At 39.1% G+C, this 19,090-nt stretch overlaps 1 protein-coding gene across 1 annotated transcript; it reads right to left on the bottom strand.

The window, feature by feature from the left end:
* Positions 1-1,337: 1,337 nt before the first annotated feature.
* si:ch211-235m3.5 (BICD family-like cargo adapter 1) lies at positions 1,338-19,090 on the bottom strand. Its single transcript, XM_042413887.1, has 10 exons — positions 18,640-19,090; positions 16,621-16,836; positions 11,094-11,213; positions 10,398-10,544; positions 9,560-9,742; positions 7,504-7,668; positions 4,609-4,686; positions 3,984-4,096; positions 3,563-3,683; positions 1,338-2,361 (listed from the first exon to the last, which is right to left on the bottom strand). Exons 1-10 carry the CDS (start codon positions 18,883-18,885, stop codon positions 2,122-2,124), a joined length of 1,629 nt encoding a protein of 542 aa, XP_042269821.1. The 5' UTR covers positions 18,886-19,090; the 3' UTR covers positions 1,338-2,121.

The raw sequence follows: 19,090 nt of genomic DNA, 5'->3' as shown, positions 1-19,090 counted from the left end.
CTGTAAGTTTATCTGACAACATTCCTTCTCCTGGTTTATACTGTAGTTAGTTCAGTTTTTATAGTTGTCTGTATGAATCAATGAAGGCTGTTTTTTGTGTCTTACAGTAACTGTCTTTTCTAATTAGATAAAAGGACTCATACACTATGTCCCCTTGGATAATTTTGCCTGATGCTTGATACCAAAAAATGTTTGATGGTGCAAATAACTCCTATATATTGTCTCAAAGATATAGAGGAAAAAATGTTCAATGATCTCTCATGTACTTTATATACTGTAGATGTGACCCATTTAAAATCTTTCTTCCTGTCCTGTCTCTGGGTATGTGTTAACTTTTTACATGCTGCTACCAAGCACAGTTTCCACTTTTTTTTTCTTTTTTTTTTTTACAGTTTCTATCCTACTGCCAGTTAATGTTGTTTTCAGGACTCAGAAAGTACCAACATTTCCCACAGATACAAAAGTCATTAATTTAGGAATGAAAAAGTTTACTCAATACATTCAAGCAGAAATCTAACAGCGTGATAAGATAATCTTTGAGCATTGAGTGAGTAAAAATCACTAAGAGGAGACTGGAGTGTGTGTGGGAAGTGTCTTGGAATTCGTAGTTACACGTACAGGAGTACAAACAGAGCACATGGTGAAGTAATATTTGTATCGCTGCTAACCATCATCAACTCCCTGCAGACATGTTTTGACCATTTTATGCTACAACGTATTCAAAAGTTTACTTTAACTCCATAAATGAGATGTCTGCCATTAAATCATTTCATCAAAATTTGTAAAAACATCTAAATTTTGTTAACATTAGATGTGATGTGTATCTTGTGGTTGAAGTCAATTTTAAATGTCTACAACACAAAAAGTCAAGAAGCTTGGATATTTTCTAAAGGCTCCGTACAATCAGTGTATCTTCAATATGTGCACTGACTACTCCTGACAAATCTGTTCATCCTGGGATCAATGCTGGATTTCATGATTGTACAAGTTCAAATAGTTTTTTAAATTTCTATATTGAAGACATTTTTCTGTTATGCTGTGATCAAAATCTATTAATAAGACAAATATGAGAAAAGACACATTACAAAACTTTCCTTTTATAGACGAAAGTGTCCAAGAGTGCTTAATTGTTGCCCTGAAACTGGGAACTTTATTGATGTTCCTTGTTACCAGTCGAGCACTTAATGTATCCTGTTCAGATATGCTGTTACCACTGCAGCTTTGAATGTATACTTTAACATGCTGTCTAATGAAAAACAAGAACCTGATTCTCCCTTTTCCAGTTGCTCACATTAAACATTTTGACCAGACATGTAAAAACGCACAAAGACTGGAAATGATTATTTAATATTTTATGAAATTATCCGGCAATCACTCCAGATGTAGTCAGTCAGACAGCTCAGAAAACAACACAGTTTAAACTAAGCAGCCTCAATACTGAACAATGATTTACAGGTCATAGCCTCGCTGTACAAACACATCCCACCAGGTGATTATTCAGAAAATATTTGGTTTTTACTAAAAAACCAAATAAAAAAGAAATTATAAAAATAACAGCTTCTTTGTTGAATCTAATATGTCTGCAGTGTTTCTTATACAATCAACATTTTTTACATATTTAGTTTCTGGGACACACAGTAAAAAATGTAACTTCTCACATCCAACTTGGTATGTAAAGACAGTACAATCACAAATTAACTGTTTGATCTCTTTCTGCTTTCATCTCTGTTAAATAATCTGAACAAATACTCTCCGTTGATCTACATCTATCATATATACCATATAAAGTCTCAAACATAAAGACATTCACAAATATTACGGATATTACAAAATATGGCACAATATTTACAGTCTCAAGCAAACTTCATGTTATTGTATGAAAATGCTAGTAGTGTTCCAGGTTGTCACAGTTTAGATTTTAAGAAGGCTCAGCCTCTCAGTGAAATGTGTCTATGTAAGTGCCTGTTTGACAAGTCTTTGTCCGTAGTGGCTCTGTTGTTCATCACTGATTTACAAGTGTCTTTATGGATCCTTTTCACCATAATGATGAACGGGAAGCTCCACTTGTGACTTCCCCCTGTCCTTTCCTCCTGGTTCTACATCTTCTCACATCCATGTCCGTTATTTTCCGTACTGCGCCCCTTTTCCTCGCCTTAACCAGTCCCTCCAGGGGGATTGGGCTTTTTCCTGATTAACGTCTGAATTCCAGGTGGAAGAGGACGACGGCTGGTGTGTCCAGGTGGAAGCCGTCTTGCTGGGCCTACGGAAGAAGGACATGCCGTTGGACGTGGGCTTCTTCTGAGGCTGCTCCGACTGCTGCTGGGACCTGAGCTGCTGGTTGATGATGATTTGGATGTCATCCTGAGGAAAGACAAGGAGGAACAAGCAATGAGCAGGAAGTTTAACAAACAGGGACTCAGTATAGTGTCTTAAGTTGGGCATTATGTTTGAGACCAAATGGAGCTAAAAGCAGAGTGAAAACTGGTCTTATGTTCATCAGGTGACCAGAAACATGACTCAAAATTAGTGCTAATGTTGTTCTGTATCTGCTGGATGTGTAAATAGGCAACTGTCATTTTAAAGTTGCGCTTAGAGCTTGTTTTGTTTGCACTTACACATCTGTTGGAGCTGAAGATTAAAACGACAATATCTCTGGTTCTGCTGCATCAATTTTAATTCAACCAGTTCTGGACTCTTTTCTCTAGTCCTGTGCACTGTCCTGCTCAGGCTATCTCATCTGTATTTAACTTGTAGATATTCCTGCACATTTCTGTGTATTAAACAGGTTTTATTTCTGGATATACAATATCTCTACGTGTGTGTTTCTTCTGTCTGTGAATGCAGAATTTCTAGACTGATGTCTGTGTATCATAGGTCATCTATATATTGCTGGTAATACCAGTCTGTATCTGCACATACAGGACATTTCTACAACCATATGACTTGCACATATCCCTGTACATAATACACAATTTGTTTATTCTGTGGTAGAAATCCACTGGAATATTTAAACTGATTATAGCATTCAAACTCTTTCAAAAACCAAATTTTAGCCCATCAGGATGGAGAAAGAATCTGCTTTCAGATAACAAACATAATTTCTCCAGAGTATTAATCAGTGTTTTGGTCTAAATATTATCTGCATTATCTTCATCAAAGCACAGGAGATCAAACCCTCTGGCAGATGGCTCGGCTTGGCATAATGACTCAGCAACAGAAGGGCTCATAGACAGAGACACCTGCCGTTCATATTCCTCCAAACTGACAGGAATGAGAGAGATATGGCTGCGTCTGTCCCTGACCTCCCACTGAGGACACTAACTGAGACACATCCTTCTCCTGTCTTGTCAAATTATAACTAAAACTGAAGACAATGTGCATCAAAAAGTGATTTGTCATGAGTGATGGTGCAGATAATGTATGGATTGAGGATTTCATAAAGCAGGAGACAGATTTAAAGACAGTGTGACGAGATGACAGCATCAGAGACTCTATGGTTTAATAGATAGAGCAGACTGGAAGGGATGGACAACAAAGCTTTACAGAGATAAAGGGGCCGCACCTGCCAGGCCTCCAGTTCCTGTGACAGCTCCAGTTTACGTTGGATGGCTTCTAATAATTGGTTGTTCAGTGACATCATGTCATTTTTACTTCGGACCAACTCGACCTCCATCAGATTTTTCCTATCAAGAAATGATTAAACGTCATTAACGTCACATTTACGCACAAGAAATGTATACACTCATTGCCATGGTTACAAGAACAGATTTCCACAAGAACTATAAATTATTTTTCTTGATGCATTTTGTTCGTCTGGCAATAATTAATTTATTTTTTCTGAATATTCAACAACATTTGCAGAATTATTCCAGCTAAAAGTGAGTTCTTGTAAAACTAACACATAAACAAAAATGCTATCAAAGGCATCTGAATATACTGATACTGATTTGCATTGAGACTATTGAGCAACAAGGACGACTCACTTGGCTATGGCTTCATCTCGGTCTCTGATGGCCTGCTGGGCAACTTCAGCCTGCTCCTGTACGCTCTGCAGCTTCTGCTTCATTTCAGCGTTCTCCTGCTGTAGCTGGATGTTCTGGAGGAGGAAGACATCAACTTTGTTTACACTACGGTTTATTTATCTGCTTAAAACACTTTACAGACACTGGTGTTGCACCAAAGTAGCAGTGAGTTACTGCATGTTGCGATACATATATATATATATATATATATATATATATATATATATGTGTGTGTGTGTGTGTGTGTGTGTGTATGTATGTATGTATGTATGTATGTATATATATACATAACACAAGAATTAAAAATGTGATTTAAGAAAAAGACATTTCGGTGTAATTTGTGAATGCAAATAAACTAATTTGGATGTTCTGCCACAGACTAGAGACTAGAGAAACCTCTACTAAACCTCCAAGTTTTTCATAAAATAGAAGTGTAATTCCAAGGAAAAATGCCCTCAAAGGATGACACTAAGATGGATTACAGTGACAGCAGCAAGGTCAGTACTGACACAGCCAAATCCTCTCATAATGGCTTGCCACAGGTACCTCCCTCCCCGACAGACGTGTTCGTTCATCTGTGGGTTACCTGATCTTTCAGCTCCTGCGCTGCGCTCGGATTCCCACACTGATCACCCGTCCGGTCAACAAAAGCCCGATTCAGCTCCTGGGACACAGACATTAACAAAGAGATCAGGTGTCAGCCATGTGTTTCACAGAGATTTGCACCAAAAAGAGTTTCTGTTGTGTTGGCCTATATGCATGGTGCTCCGAGGGAGGAAGTGGCAAGGGCGGGGGGGGGGGGGGATATTTAGTTACAGTGATAAATGCATGTTACTGGTCTGAATGGCCTACAAACACCATGAGCCACAACTGGACACTTGTATATGTTCACTCATAGCAAATGAAGGCTTAGCAAAGCATACAGGCTATCAATTGGTCAGTCAGTATAGGTCAGTGTGTTGTCTGAAGACAGTGTTGTGCCTACTAGCAGCCACCAGGGGGCAGATAGGCTAACTGTAAATAAACTGATGAACATGGTATGTGAGGACGCTACTTTTTTTTGGTAAGATTTCTCACATCATTTCTTTTTTTTTTTGACTCACAAAACAAACAGACAGAACAAAAAACAAACAAAGACAAAAGATATACATTTCTGACGATGAATAAACATACGAGTGAGTCCTACCATTTCTAAACCCCTCCGAATCAATTTACCAATCTAAACCAACCCTTTACCAATGTACCCTTCAAACAATATCAGTCATCTTTGCATTTTGTATCATGTGTCTTGTGTGTTTTTTGCTTTGTACTGTTTGTTATTGTGATGTTATATGTTTTAATTGTGAGTGTGAATTGTGCACATTGTGAGTTGGTGTATTTAAAGCAATCCATTTATTCACGATTACTTTTTTGTGACCATACATAATGAGAGAAGAAGAAATATTTTTATTCTTTGAAGACAATCCGCTGAAGTTATGCAAATCTCCCAGTATACATGATTGTGGTGCGAGAATGACTATATTAGTGTGGTTCATCACTTGCTTTGTTACACCAAACCAAAGATCTTTAATTTTATTGCAGTCTCACAATAGATGGAACAGCAGCACCATATTTTATACATGTACTGCCATCACTTATGTCCATTTAATATAGCTGTGTTGGGGTGTAATATAATCTGTTAAGTATTTTAAATTGTTTGTTTTTCGTACAATGGAACAGCTGCCTTGTGTTTTTCCATACATCATTCCAGGAAATATTATCCTCTTCTTTATGGTGCTTTCACTTAATATTGTGTAAAACATTTAACTATATTTTTATTGAACAAGCTGTGGTTAAAAAGTACATTTTCAAATTTGTGTGTGTCAGTGTTCAATTTGTCTGTGGGAATATTCTTTTTAATAGTATGCCGTAAAGTGATGTAATTTAAGTATTCACTTTTTGGGATACTATGTTCAATTAATAATTCATTAAAGGTTTTAAAACAGTCATTAGAAAATATGTGATAAAGCTTACTGATCCCAATATCGTTCCATTTATTCCATTTTATGACCTTTTTGTTTACTGTTATATTTGAGTTCTGCCGCAGTTGATTTATTGAGGTAGTTGTGTTTATTCCAATTATCTTTGTACATGATTTCACAATGTTAAATGACGCTTCGATTGGGCTTTGCATGATTTGCTTTGGAAACATTTTCACATAGACATTTTAAATCAAGGTTTAAGCTTTGTAACATATTTTCTTCTATGCATTTCCAATCTTTGCTTACAAAGGGATCAAATAACTTACTGGCAACCAAAGGACAGATAATAGTGAAAGAAATTGGGTCGCTGTATTCCACCTTTTTTGTATGAACTAGACATCCTTAAGTATGAACATTTTGCCAAATAAAGGTTGAGATTGTTTTATGCAAATGTTCAAACCAGGTTTTCTGTATTGTGACAGGTATTTGACAGTAGGAAGAATGTTCATCTTTACTTTGTTCACTTGACCCCACAGAGAAATGGGAAGATTTGACCATCGATCTATCTTTGATTTGATTTTATTAAATATTTGTGTGAGATGTGTTTGACACCTATTTGGTGTAATTGTTAATCCTAAATATGTTATTTCTGTTGGTTTCCATTTAATGTTTGTATTTTGCACACATGTGATACTGCAGTGTTTGTTTAGAGGCAGTGACTCACATTTTCTCCAGTTTACTTTGTATCCTGAGAATGAACCATACTGAGTGATAATCTGATTGATATAACAAAGTGAGGAGTCCACATCTGTTAGGTAGAGGATGATGTCATCACAATACAGTGACATTTTATATATTTGACTTCCAATTTTTATGCCTTTGATTTTCTTTTCAGATCTTATCTTCTCAGCTAATGGTTCAATGATTAGATTAAATTTAAAATCCTAAAGCTGGACATCCTTGTTTTGTTCCTTGATGTAAAACGAGAGGTTTTGAAATGACGTTGTTAGTTCTGAGTAGATCATCCTAATCCACTGCATAAAACTGTTACCAAACCCATATTTCTGCAGGGTAGTGAACATAAAGGGTCATTCAGTTTGATCAAAGGCCTTTTCAGCATCTAAAGCATAAAGTGCTATCAGATGAGGGAGCTTTGAGGACGCTTCTTTATGGATCAATGATTTTGAGTACAGCTGCTCTTTTCTGGACGATGAAACCTACATTTTCGAGGTGCAAGGCTGTCTACCAACAAAAATAATATATAAAAAATATGTTATATTAATTTTAATCTTTGCAAGTCAACCTTTCCACCAAATGTGTATAAAAATGACAGAGGATATAGTTGATGTACATCTGTGCTTCTAGCCTTTATTTACCTACCAGGCATATTCATCCTCAATTCTTATTCACTCAGGCGTCATTTGGTGTCAATCAATCAATGGTGTGAGAAAACAAGGTCGGCCTTTTGTAGGCATATCCTGTCCTGTCCCATTTGTTCATTTTGTATGTCTGTTGCTTACCTGAGGGCTGGATGTCTGTGCCAGGGTTTGAGCCACTCCCTTCAGTCGATACAACATGGCCTGCAGGTCTCCCTGTTGATCCGTGTCCTCTGACGCCCTTGCGCCGTTCAGTTCCTGGGTCAGTGGCAGCAGTAACTGAAGGATGGACCCCATTTCTTGCGTAATCTAAGTTGAACAGGAGAGAAGGCATGTTGATTTATGTTTATCGTTACTTTTAAAGCAGCTATGAAGTGAGACTTTCACGACACAACTGGTATACCTCGGAGGCTGTCACTGTATATTTCGCCTACATTAAAAGAGCTCATGTCTCAGATGTTTTAATAGAAAGTGAGCCATCCTTGACAAAGAAACAAGGTCTCTCTTTTCCCCTTTTCCTTTCACCACGCACCATTGTCTCTCAACACACATCATATCTTAGGTAACATAACGTATTTACACAGTGGGAGGTGATAGCATTACCTCATTACTCTGTGTAACTTCCTTGAGTCAAATATATGACATGAGGATACCTATCTGATGATAACAGGTTCATTTAAATATGGTGCAAGAGATAATCATATCATATTTTATGATAAGGTTACAGACAGAGATGTACACATGCGCTGAACACTCTACATTAAGGAAACTCTCCTACAATGTTGGTATGACAAACAGGAAATATCATGAATGACTCACGGGTGCAGTTATACATCACATTTTCCTGCTGTAACAAAACAATAATAGTAGACATCCAGAGAGTGAGAATTAGAGGACTCCTCTGTTCTTTCACAGACACAATTTAAACATCTGTTTTCTGCTGCAGCGCTGCTTATCTGATGGTCTTTTGTGGTGTTTCACTTTGAGAATCAGGAACTTTGCACCTTCTCGTTGCAGCGTGTCCTTGCCTCAAACGCAAGTCACACTGTCAGGGAGATCCTGAACAAAATGTTCTGTCATCACGTTCTCTGCAGAGACGGCTACTGTGCTGCACTATGATATTTTATACAAGTTTCTCTAAATTATACTTATATATGATGTTTCTCGGTGGCGCCATAATTGTGAGATCTTAGTATATACGTCCTTTAGGAAAGACTTAGTGTAATACTCTTGTTTCCAGTCATCACAGGAACACAATTTCCCCTTTAAACACACATGAATCATTGGGGGCAGGACTAGAATAGAAAAAGCCCAAAACTAGCATTTGCCAACCACAGTATGGAGATAAAGTCAAAAAAGACCTCCAGTGTTTCTTTCCGTACTTGGTTGAATTTATAGCCACACCACCTCTTAACCATGCCTTGTTGTGTTCATTGTATTGTTCTGAGTATTTCCTACGTCTAGGCATAAACTTACTTTCATTTTACACAATTACCCAACAGAATAATGTGAAATATTTTTCTCATGCTCTGTCACCCAGTGCTAGGAGCGGGTGATACAAATTAAATCCTCCATATACATACTTTTATATGTATATGGTGATAGAAGATATATATTGTATAGTAATTCCCAAATTACTCATCGTGTTACTCATAACTCCTGTTTCACTTTGAACATTTTTTATGAATATTGATGCTTGAAAGTTATATACATAGTGTGAATTTTCCATTATATGAATATACTTTTAAGTATATTTTAATTTAATTATCCTTTGCATGTGTATTGTGTCATCTGTGGAAGCCAAGATGACAAAAGCTACATTAATTAACAATAACTGCAAATTTCTCTCTTTTGTTTTCTTTTATTTCCTATCCAGTCTTTCCTTTGCTCATTTCATTTGTTTATCTGGTATTTATATTGACTTCTTAGAAGCATGCATCTGATTTGATGGATATTTTCAATTTTCACAATGTAATGTGTCATTATTTCTCATCCTTTCATTTCCCCACATCCAACACAGTAAAATGCCAATCACACTCTTTCTTCTGGAAATACATATCATACATATCTACTGTATAAATACACTTTTTTTTTCTCTTTAATCTCACTGATGAGATTCTTCTTCCTGTTCTGGCATATAATGGTTTAACAAATTGTGGTCTGATTGTGTTACATGGTAATCTAATCACTGCTTTGGTACCTCTTCCTTGCTGACTCCCAGTCCCGTCGTGTCCAGGCTGCTCTCCAGCTCAGACAGCAGGGAGGCGTCTCCTTGGCTCCTGGCTTCCTGCAGGGACACCTCCTCCTGAAGCTCCTCCACCTGGGCTTGTAGCTGCTGTGAGCGACCGCGTGCTGCCTCCACCTCCTGCCACGCCTCGGCGAGCTGAAGACATGAGGAGGAACGAACACAAACACACACACACACATACAAGTATTAACATACTAACATAGACATCCACCAGACACAAACATGACGCTAAGGTTCAAAAAATGAAAGAGATTAAGAGAACATAAGATCATGTATCCTCGTAGATTATATTGATAATCAAAAGACAGATGGATGTGATAAGTGCTTTTACCCAAGGCAATGTTTTTGTTTTTTTTTTAAAAGCTGCCATGAGACACTTGTTTAAAAACACTCTACTAATGTTCAGTGCGACAGAAATCCTGACGTGCCAGATTCCAGCCTCCAGCCCAACATGAAACCAAACGAACACGAGTGGAATCTAGAATTGCGGGTGAAAGTTACAATGACGGGGATGAGGTGATTGTTTAGCAATGCTTTCCACAATCCCGCCGAAACCCAGTTCGCCGGGCAGGGAGCAGAAAATCCCTTTGTTATTGAGGCTCGTTCATTCATACTTAAACCACACTGTGCTGTTTTTGTGTTGCCTGCTGCTACAATGAACACTAATCAGTGTGTACTTACTTTGAAGAAAGAGGGAGGCTCATGTTTTTTTTGTGTAAATGTGTAGTGTGTTCATTTGCTTGCTTCGAAACATGTACTGTATATAATGTGTGTGTGTGTGTGTGTGTACCTGCTGGCTCTGCTGCTGGCTGAGTTGGTCGTGCAGAGCCAGACGTGTGTGTAAAGAGGCCAAGCTCGCCCTCAGTTCAGCGTTCTCCTGACACACACTCTCCAAACGCTCCTCCAGCACCTGTTCCTTCTGGGTGAGACGCAACACCTGAACAAACACACACACACATAGATCACAAATTTTTTTCACTGAAAGCTAAACTCTCACTGACTTATCTCTTCCTAAATACGCAACATGTCTTCCATCACGCCCCATCTACCCAGCAGTGTTTATATCTGTAAGTGTTAGGAGAAATGTTTTTCTCTGACTTTATTCTCCCTGAAAAAAAAATACTGTTGAAAGTGTAAAAAGGAACTTTCCTTCATTTGATATGAGAGAATGGTTGCATAAACCACTGCCATTTGTCCTGTTACTTGTTCTTCCATGATTTACTGTAAGATTTAATCTCGAGTTGCATTATATTCTTTATGTATTGGTAAAAAACTTGTTCCTCTGTAACTGATAAAATACAATAAGATGAAAGAGTCGCTGGCAACACAATCAACACGTTTGACAGGAAAACAGACTGTTCTGATCATTCGGTCCGTGTGAGTACATGGTGCTCTCCAGACTGTAAACACTTCATTAAACCATCATTTTAGTGTGTTGACAGTTAGATTTTGTGGCACATATATTGTGTTTGTTCATGGTTTTTACCTGCTCCCTCATGGCACTGATCAGCTCCTCATCCTGCGGCCTGTTGTGGCTTCCTTTCTGTTGGAGCTCCTGTTTTAAAGCCTGCAGCTCACTGGACATGGCCCTCTCCACCTCCATCGCCTACAAAACAACAGACGCAACATGCGGACACATGAGATTCACAGGTGGAAAAATGAATGAGTGACAGGAGAGAGTAAAAGGAGGGGGTTCACAGAGAGCTATAAGAAAAAAAAAACCACACACACAGTCAGAAATCAAACCACAGCTAAGACAGGTGGAATCATACATGTGTACTAGTGAACTTGAAACTCGAAAACAAAGTTTGCTTGAGGCACGAGGTTTAAGAGAATTGAGACCACGATCCTGAATCTAAAAATAACTTGATATATTGCAGGAGATTGCGCTGTTGAGATAAAGTCCGGTAAAGTAGACACAGATGAGAAGAAACATAATATGATATCTAGCTCAAAGGTGGGATTAGGTGTCTAAAATTAGGTCTGGTACTGTTTTGCTGTGGGCCCTGCAGCAAAAGGAAACTCAGAGATGGTTTTTCTTTGCTTTGAGTGGCTACTGTGTGTTTTTGTAACTCTGGTTCCCAAACTAGAGGTCAGGATACCTAATGGGGCCCCAAAGACAAATCTGAGGAGTAACAAGATGATGAAAGAAATACAACAGAAAATAAATTATATATTTTACACAAAACCATGTTTATTTTTCCAACCTTTCTATATTTTTCACCACTTTATCCTTGTGAAATACTGATTATTTTCACCTCTTCAGGCCTCTAAAAATCCTTCAGATGAATCATTTTTTGTTGAACATGCTCAGAGCTCATGTCCACACACTGAAGTCATTCACCTGTGAGGGGTCTCAAGGAGCTACTAACTCATTTTAAAAGGTACCCTGTGAAGTTCTGAACCACTAATAGCACTATGGGGTGATGTTTTTATGAGTGGGATGCTGTTTTGCTTGTATTACATGCATGTACACGAGCACGTAGCACAGAGTACTTCCTACAAAGGCAGATGCCACTGTACAGACACAGGAACACGGTTCTGTTTACAGAGCTTCGCTATCTTGTTGTGACATATCACAACCTCTTGACTTTGTGCTACATTGTAAATTTACCCAGAAATATAGTACAAAGTCAAAAGGTTGTGATATGCAGCACAATAAGCTGGCAAAGTTCTGTAAACAGAACCATGCACAGTGGCGTCTGCCATACACAGAACTACTCTCCAGAGACTAAAAACGTGATCACTGAAGTCTCTGGAGTCATTTCTAAACAAACTAAACTTTAATAGTTTTTGGACAACAACAGAGTTCTACAGCTCAGAGGAATACGATATATCTGACTTTGGATACACTCAAAATACTTGTAAGTAGGATGAATTCATCGTTGGTTTGGCTCTGCACATGAGATTTGTTGACAATGAGAAAAAGATAGAAAACGCCAAAGAAATCCTTTTAAGTTTGTTTACAAGAAAACTCCACAAGGCATCTTTAAGGGGTCACAAGCCAAAAAGGCTGGGAACCACTGACTAAACAAAAAGCAACATGGCTCCTGTGGACACTGGTCCAGCAAAAGAACAGGAAAAAACATAGCTAATAACTGACAAACCACATGTCATATTATGATTTCTCATAGATAATGATTTCTCATCTATTTTGTCCTATTTGTTTCTCTCAATCACTTTTATAGGCTCTCTCAAACACAAAATGATGTTGAACCATTAAAAAACTTCAACTCTGGGATCTTTGGGATGTTGCTGTGCCAGTTCTGAAGCCCCAGTGAACGCACCAACCCGCCACCCTCCCAATCCCCTTCTCCCCCCTCCTGGCCTGGGACCCTTAGTTCCCCTTACTCAGCAGTTCGGTGGGCCCCTGTCAGGTCCCATCACAGCCACATAATACAAGATGAAAGGCCTGGCCCTGCGGCAGATGGAACAGAGGGCATCTTGGTCTTGTCTGTGACATCATCATGCCACATTAGGCAACAATGTGTCAGAGAGTAAAAACTTGGAAATCAGGAGGGGACAGCTTGTGTGTATGTGCTCGTACAGAGGATGTGAGGCAGGCGTGAGGGCTAATATTAGTAGGAAGTGTGTGTGTGTCTGTGTCTGTGACGAGACTAAAGCAGGCACTGATGGACAAAAACAAAACATAGCATGCAGACGCACTATGAGGAGGGGAGCTTGCAACCATGAGTCGTCATTATCACTGCCTCGTCTCGTCAACAAGGGCCCCAATCCACAATAGAGCCAGCGACCCACTGAGAATCACCAGAAACAGCAGTGGAAGGAGGACGCTCCATTTGGTAGAGACACAAAGCCTGAGATGATATCCCCTCACAAGCCCCCCCCCCCCCCCCCCCAAGCTTCAGGCTGTCTCCAAGTCCACACGCGGAGGTATCCAGCAGCTGACTACCCAAGCTACAGCCAAGGCCCTCAGGGAGCGCACAGAAAAGATGGCTTTCCCTCGGGATGATGGGATGTTTGGGTATGAGGGGCAACATCAAAAGGAGCAAATGAAAGATTTATATCTCACTGCAATGTATATTGTCTTTCCCTTTTTGTCTGTAACGCTGGCAGAGAGAGCAGAGGTCACGGGGGGTCTGTTTCAATGCGGGCGTCTACTTTTACAATAACGGAAATTCACAGTGAGGGATTTGTCACAGTCGTCCAATAACAACCTGTGATCCACGGCCAGGGACAGTGATTGTGTAACACTGGGTGGAGAGCAGGAGTTGAAATGTTAATGTCTTTTTCAGCTGTTAACCTGACATAGAAAAGTCCAAAATCACTGAATATTTCAGACTGTGCATGTATAGCAGACCAAAAAGGAAATATTCCATTTTATACAAAACAATTAAAAAAGTATCAGAACCAATACAAAGCAACATCCTTTCAGTATAACATACAATTCAACAGCAGAAACAGCCTGAAAAGTGACATAAATAAAATAAAGTCATAAAGTCATAAATAGAAATAAAAGTGAATCATCACCTCTCTAAAAGAGTTTCACCATAAAAATGAACAATACATCAATTCAACAGTGAGCTATTTTTAGCTCAGTGTACCTAATTAACTGGCAACTAAGCCAGACCTATTCAAAGTCTAACCACAAATTATCTTTAAGTGGAAGAGTGTGATAACTCTGATCCAATATTGACTGTGGCGCAGCTTATTGTGACTGGTGTAAAGACGAATACTATGAAAAACTAAAGCTCAGCTATCAGTTTATGCTTAATTTAACTTGACACAGGTCCAACTAAATGTCCTCAACTTACTTTTTGTAACTGTTGACCAAATATTATCAGCATTTCCAGCTTATCTGCCTATAATCATACGCCCTTTCCAGTCTGGCATTTCTTCCCCAGTATGTGTTTATATCCTAATTCTCAGTTTTCTTGCACAAGAGTGAAACCAGCAAAATCTCATTTTTCTTTCCTTCGGTGGAAATAATGTCATAACCTTAGGATCAGGATTCATGTTACTCCTCCTTGTTAAACATTAAGAAAACGCCTGGAAACTCCCTCATTAAACTGAATCAAGTAATAAAGTGATGCATCAGACTGAAGACGAACTTGAGTGCTCTGACAGTTGTAAATTAATCACAAGAAAAAGACACTGACATCACTCGACACTCCCTGATATGTTATACCTACTCTCCTGCACTTAAGCTGCTGTTTAAAACAGTGGAACCATGTGACAATCTGGCACACATCAACATTGTTTTTATGCAGCCGCTTCCTCAACTGCACCAGGATGCAGCAAATCTTTCCCCTCACATCAAAGCGACTGCTTTGATTCGCTATGTTGCTGGTACATGATGAATCCTTTCTCCCAGGTTTCCCCCTCCAGATTCTTCTCATGCTCTGGTTACACTTTCACAATTAGGATATTTGCGTTTCAAGCTCTTTGAAACCTGCTAGAGCCTCTTTATATGCAAACTCACACTCCAAAAAGGACTTAGTGTACACATAAATGATCTGAAATGTAAGATATCTGAATATTTCTTCTTCATTCAACAGAAACTCTACACAAACAACATTAGGACACAAATTCACTCCTCAAATTTGCCCGAAAAACTCTTCTGAAGCCCGATCAGAACACGCAGAACAAAATCTCCTCTTTCAGTACAAACACACATAATCAGAGAAATACAGACACAACTCACCACACCAGGCAGTGGTGCAGCAGCAGAGTCCTTCACCACGTCTGGTAAAGAGATGTCAGACATGGAGGACCTTCTTCACACTCAAACTCTCTGTTTCTTCAACTCTTTTCTCTGATTTTTACGACCACGTCTGCTGCCAGCCAGCCAAATAAAACATTTTCTCTCCATTTCCTTCTCCTTGAACAGCCCAAACAGAGATAGCACCTTTTTATCTAAATTGACTTTTTCCTGAACTTCTAAGGAGTCTATTTTCCGCAGAAAGTCCTTCAGTCTGCCCTCAGAGGTAAAAAGACATTCACAAGTTTTTATTCTGTGGACCTTGACTCATGGGAGGGTTTGCAGTGTTATTTGGATTCATCTTTAACTTTGCAAGGCTCAGGTTTGCTGTTCATTTTTTAAGCTTACGACAGCACAAGGAACTGCACTATGAAGGGGGTTGCTCATGTGAAACTCAAAACACGCCACAACTGTAGTGATTAGAAACTCAATCCCGTCTCTCTCAGGCTGGAAAAGTACTTGTGGGCGACTCAAGGTTGTCCAGCTGTGTGATCCAATCAGCTCCTTTCTTCTTAACTGATAAGAGGGCATTAAATTTGTTACAAAATAGGTTTGATTGTCCTCCCAGTGTTCATCATTTTCTTCTGATCAAACGGTGCAGATCATAAATATGTGACTAGAACAAATACATGTCAAGTCAGCTTTGTTTCCAGTGATTATATCCATTATGTAATACAATTATCTAAGCAGCACTGTGTTAAAAGATAACTTTGTGTTACTTAATAATCTGGATCTGGTTTAATAGATAATAGCATGCTGACAAGTAGTAAAACCAGTACTATTAACTTGTACTTTTCTACGTTTTACTCGCTCTGTTCTAGATCTACAATCAGGCCACGGCATTAACTTTCCCTCCTCTTCTTGTTTACATATTGTTTCCATCCTGCTACACACTGGCACGGATCATTTGCCTGAAGCCAAAACCTCAGACTTTGTTTCATAGCTACTGAGTCTGTCTCTCCTGCTCAGATGAAAACTCTCTGTTTTTGTACGGTAAGCATTTTGCCGCAGCTTTGCTCGGAGCATACAAACAGCCTGAGAGTCTGGCCTTGCTCTGGACTGAGTCAGACTGAAACCTGAGTGTTTACAAAGAACATCAAGTTTTCAGTGTGTGGATTGGGTGACAGCACTTCTTATCTAGTTTAACTCAGGCCTGCAGCTCTGGATCCACAGCTCGGGTATTTGTTTCACCGCGGTTCAGTTACCTGCTCACGTGTATAGATCACCTTCAGATGTTTTGATGCAGACAGAATGACATTAAATTTGCCCGCTAACCACGTGTGAGACTCACAGTGTTGAGCTGCTCCCGGAGTCGCTGAGTGTGCTCGCTGTGCTCCAGCTGAGCTCGACTCTTGTCCCTCTCCGCCTCGCTGAGGGCCTGAGTGAGCCGCTCCACCTGGGCGCTCAGCTCCCTCACATCCCTCTCCAGTTCCACCACCTGGCTCTCCCACTGGGACTGGCAGCCCTCCAGCTTCAGCCGCAGCTCATGCCTGCCCTGCTCCAGCTCCTACACAGCGGTGAAAAACATTAACAGGTGACAACACAACACAGATTGCAAATATGTCAAGTCATAGTTAAAGATAATTCAAGCTGTTTAAAGTGTGTGTTGGTCTGAGACTATGATGCTTGTCGCAGCCGGATGTTACAACAATGACATATTGTTTTCAAAGGAATTTGAGTCACAAAAAGCAGCAGCAGGACTCATTCAGTTCTGCAAAGGATCGTGGGTAATGTGTGGCAGCTTGAATCTGAATGAATGAAAATAGTATCTTTGTTTCACTAAGAATTTACAGTATGTAATTCATGTCTGACTACAGAGAAACATCAGTCAAATCAGTCTTCATGTATTTCACATAATTATAATATTTCATGAATGAATCTGTCCTGCAGATAATAGACATGAAATCAGACATCTTTATATCATGTTGTAAAATACTTTATAACATAGCGAGACAGCCCAGTTTGACCCGACTCTGATTTAGGTCGTTGTCTCACCTGATAAGATTTATCAGTGAAGGAGACGTCAGCATTCGCCCTGAGAAAAGCAATGAGGCCATCATTTAATCTGTCTGAACCACTAAGCTGTGTGATGTGGTGCAGTAAGCTACACCTTCCCTACTGTACTGTATATACGAACACAAACACATGCTTAAAAGTTTGCAGACAACTTTATTTCTCCTGCAGTCTCAGTAAACAGTTATTAAATTTTGGAGCATCACCACTGAGTCATTTTTTAAAGTGTGTGAGCATATCGGGGACCTAAGTAAATCTGTGAACCTCGCTGCTGACGCTGTAACTACAGTTATCTCTTTGTATTACTGTTGAAATGAACTGCTGACCTCAGGGTGAAGTTTGAGTCTCACAGTTTGATTATAAAGCAACAGGATGCCCCTTTTTTTTATAATCCATGAAAGTATTAGATTAGAGTTAAGTATAGATGTGCCTTTTAAAGATAGCAAAGAATGTGAACAATGAGTGCAAGGAAGCTTGAACCTGAGCACACTTAAGACACTTAAGTAATGACAGAGTTCAAGCTGTTTACCCCATATAACCTAAACGACTTTGGTAATTTTAGATTTAGGGATAAAGCCTTCAATGTGCAATTGGAATAGACAGTATTTCCTATGCATATCTAATACACATTTTCAATTATACATAGCCTACTGCAGATAATACAAGTGAGTGCTGTATTTCATATTTACAAAAAGTGTTGTCATAGCTTACAGTACACAGTATGATCAGTACTGTTGTTCCTCACAGTATGAATGTGTTTTTTTATATTATTTTGCCAAAATGTAAGTCTTATATCGCTCTTTTATCGTAGCAGCGTATTTAAAATCGTCATTAGTACATAGAGCAATAAATAACCTTGTAACCGAGTGTTTTTCTTGTGTTTATCTTATCATTATCAACTGGTCAGCAAATTTTGTAATAAATTATGTAAGAAAAAATACATACTGGCATTTACTCCGTATCATATACGGTATGTGGAGTATCTGAATTCAATTTTTCAGTTTTTTTTCACTTTCAATATACCAATCATGTTCAGTCTCTACAGTGTTCCCAAAGTTGCTCTAACGTCAGATACTTAATTATCGAGTTTTTTGTCTTTTTTTTTTTTTAATCAGGAAACTTATTTTCATTACCCGCCTACTTCAATCACTAGCAGCAAACACGTCGAAAAAGTGAAAAAGTAAAAAAAAAAAAAAAAAAAAAAAACCTACAAATTTCTCCCGACAGCTTTCATTACACACGACTAATATAATCACTAGTACTGGTTTCACGGCACAAACACACAGATTGGTCTTACCTCCAGCTTGTCTGCGTACTGTTCATGAAGTTTGTCGCTCTGCTCTTTCAACTGACGATTTTCCAGGAGCAATGCGTTTCCCAGCTGGGCTGCCAAAATAACCTCTTCCTCCTTTTGTTTCAAAGCAGCCAAAAGTTCATTGGGGTCTTGATAATCTGTTATTTCCTCCGCTCCGTAGTCGATGTAGAAATCCTCCTCCAAGTCCATTTTCTTGGACTGGAACCCCCATTCATCCAGTCGATTCATATTTGTCAATTCAAACACCTTTTTGTATATGTAAAATCAATGTTGTTTTTTTTAAAGAAAAGACGCCAAAACACGCTGAAATAATCCCACATATGTGTCAATAAGATGTCCATCCATTACAGCTGCTTTCTACTGCTCTGTCAGTGTGAATGAAGCTGAAGGTTTGAGCTCCACAGTGAAAGTAGGCTGGTCTCTCTGTCACCAG

The sequence above is a fragment of the Thunnus maccoyii genome, chromosome 6 (assembly GCF_910596095.1).
Source record: "Thunnus maccoyii chromosome 6, fThuMac1.1, whole genome shotgun sequence".
NCBI lineage: Eukaryota > Metazoa > Chordata > Actinopteri > Scombriformes > Scombridae > Thunnus > Thunnus maccoyii.
The sequence above is the reverse complement of the archived record's forward strand: the minus strand, read 5'-3'. Positions and strand labels throughout refer to the sequence as shown.

Excerpts from the sequence above, each read along its gene's own strand:
- si:ch211-235m3.5 (XM_042413887.1), bottom strand. The coding sequence starts at position 18,885 with ATGAATCGACTGGATGAATGGGGGTTCCAGTCCAAGAAAATGGACTTG. Across the intron at positions 16,837-18,639 it reads AGTACGCAGACAAGCTGGAG|GAGCTGGAGCAGGGCAGGCA; the intron begins GTAAGACCAATC and ends ACCGCTGTGTAG. Across the intron at positions 7,669-9,559 it reads TGGGAGTCAGCAAGGAAGAG|ATTACGCAAGAAATGGGGTC; the intron begins GTACCAAAGCAG and ends TGTTCAACTTAG.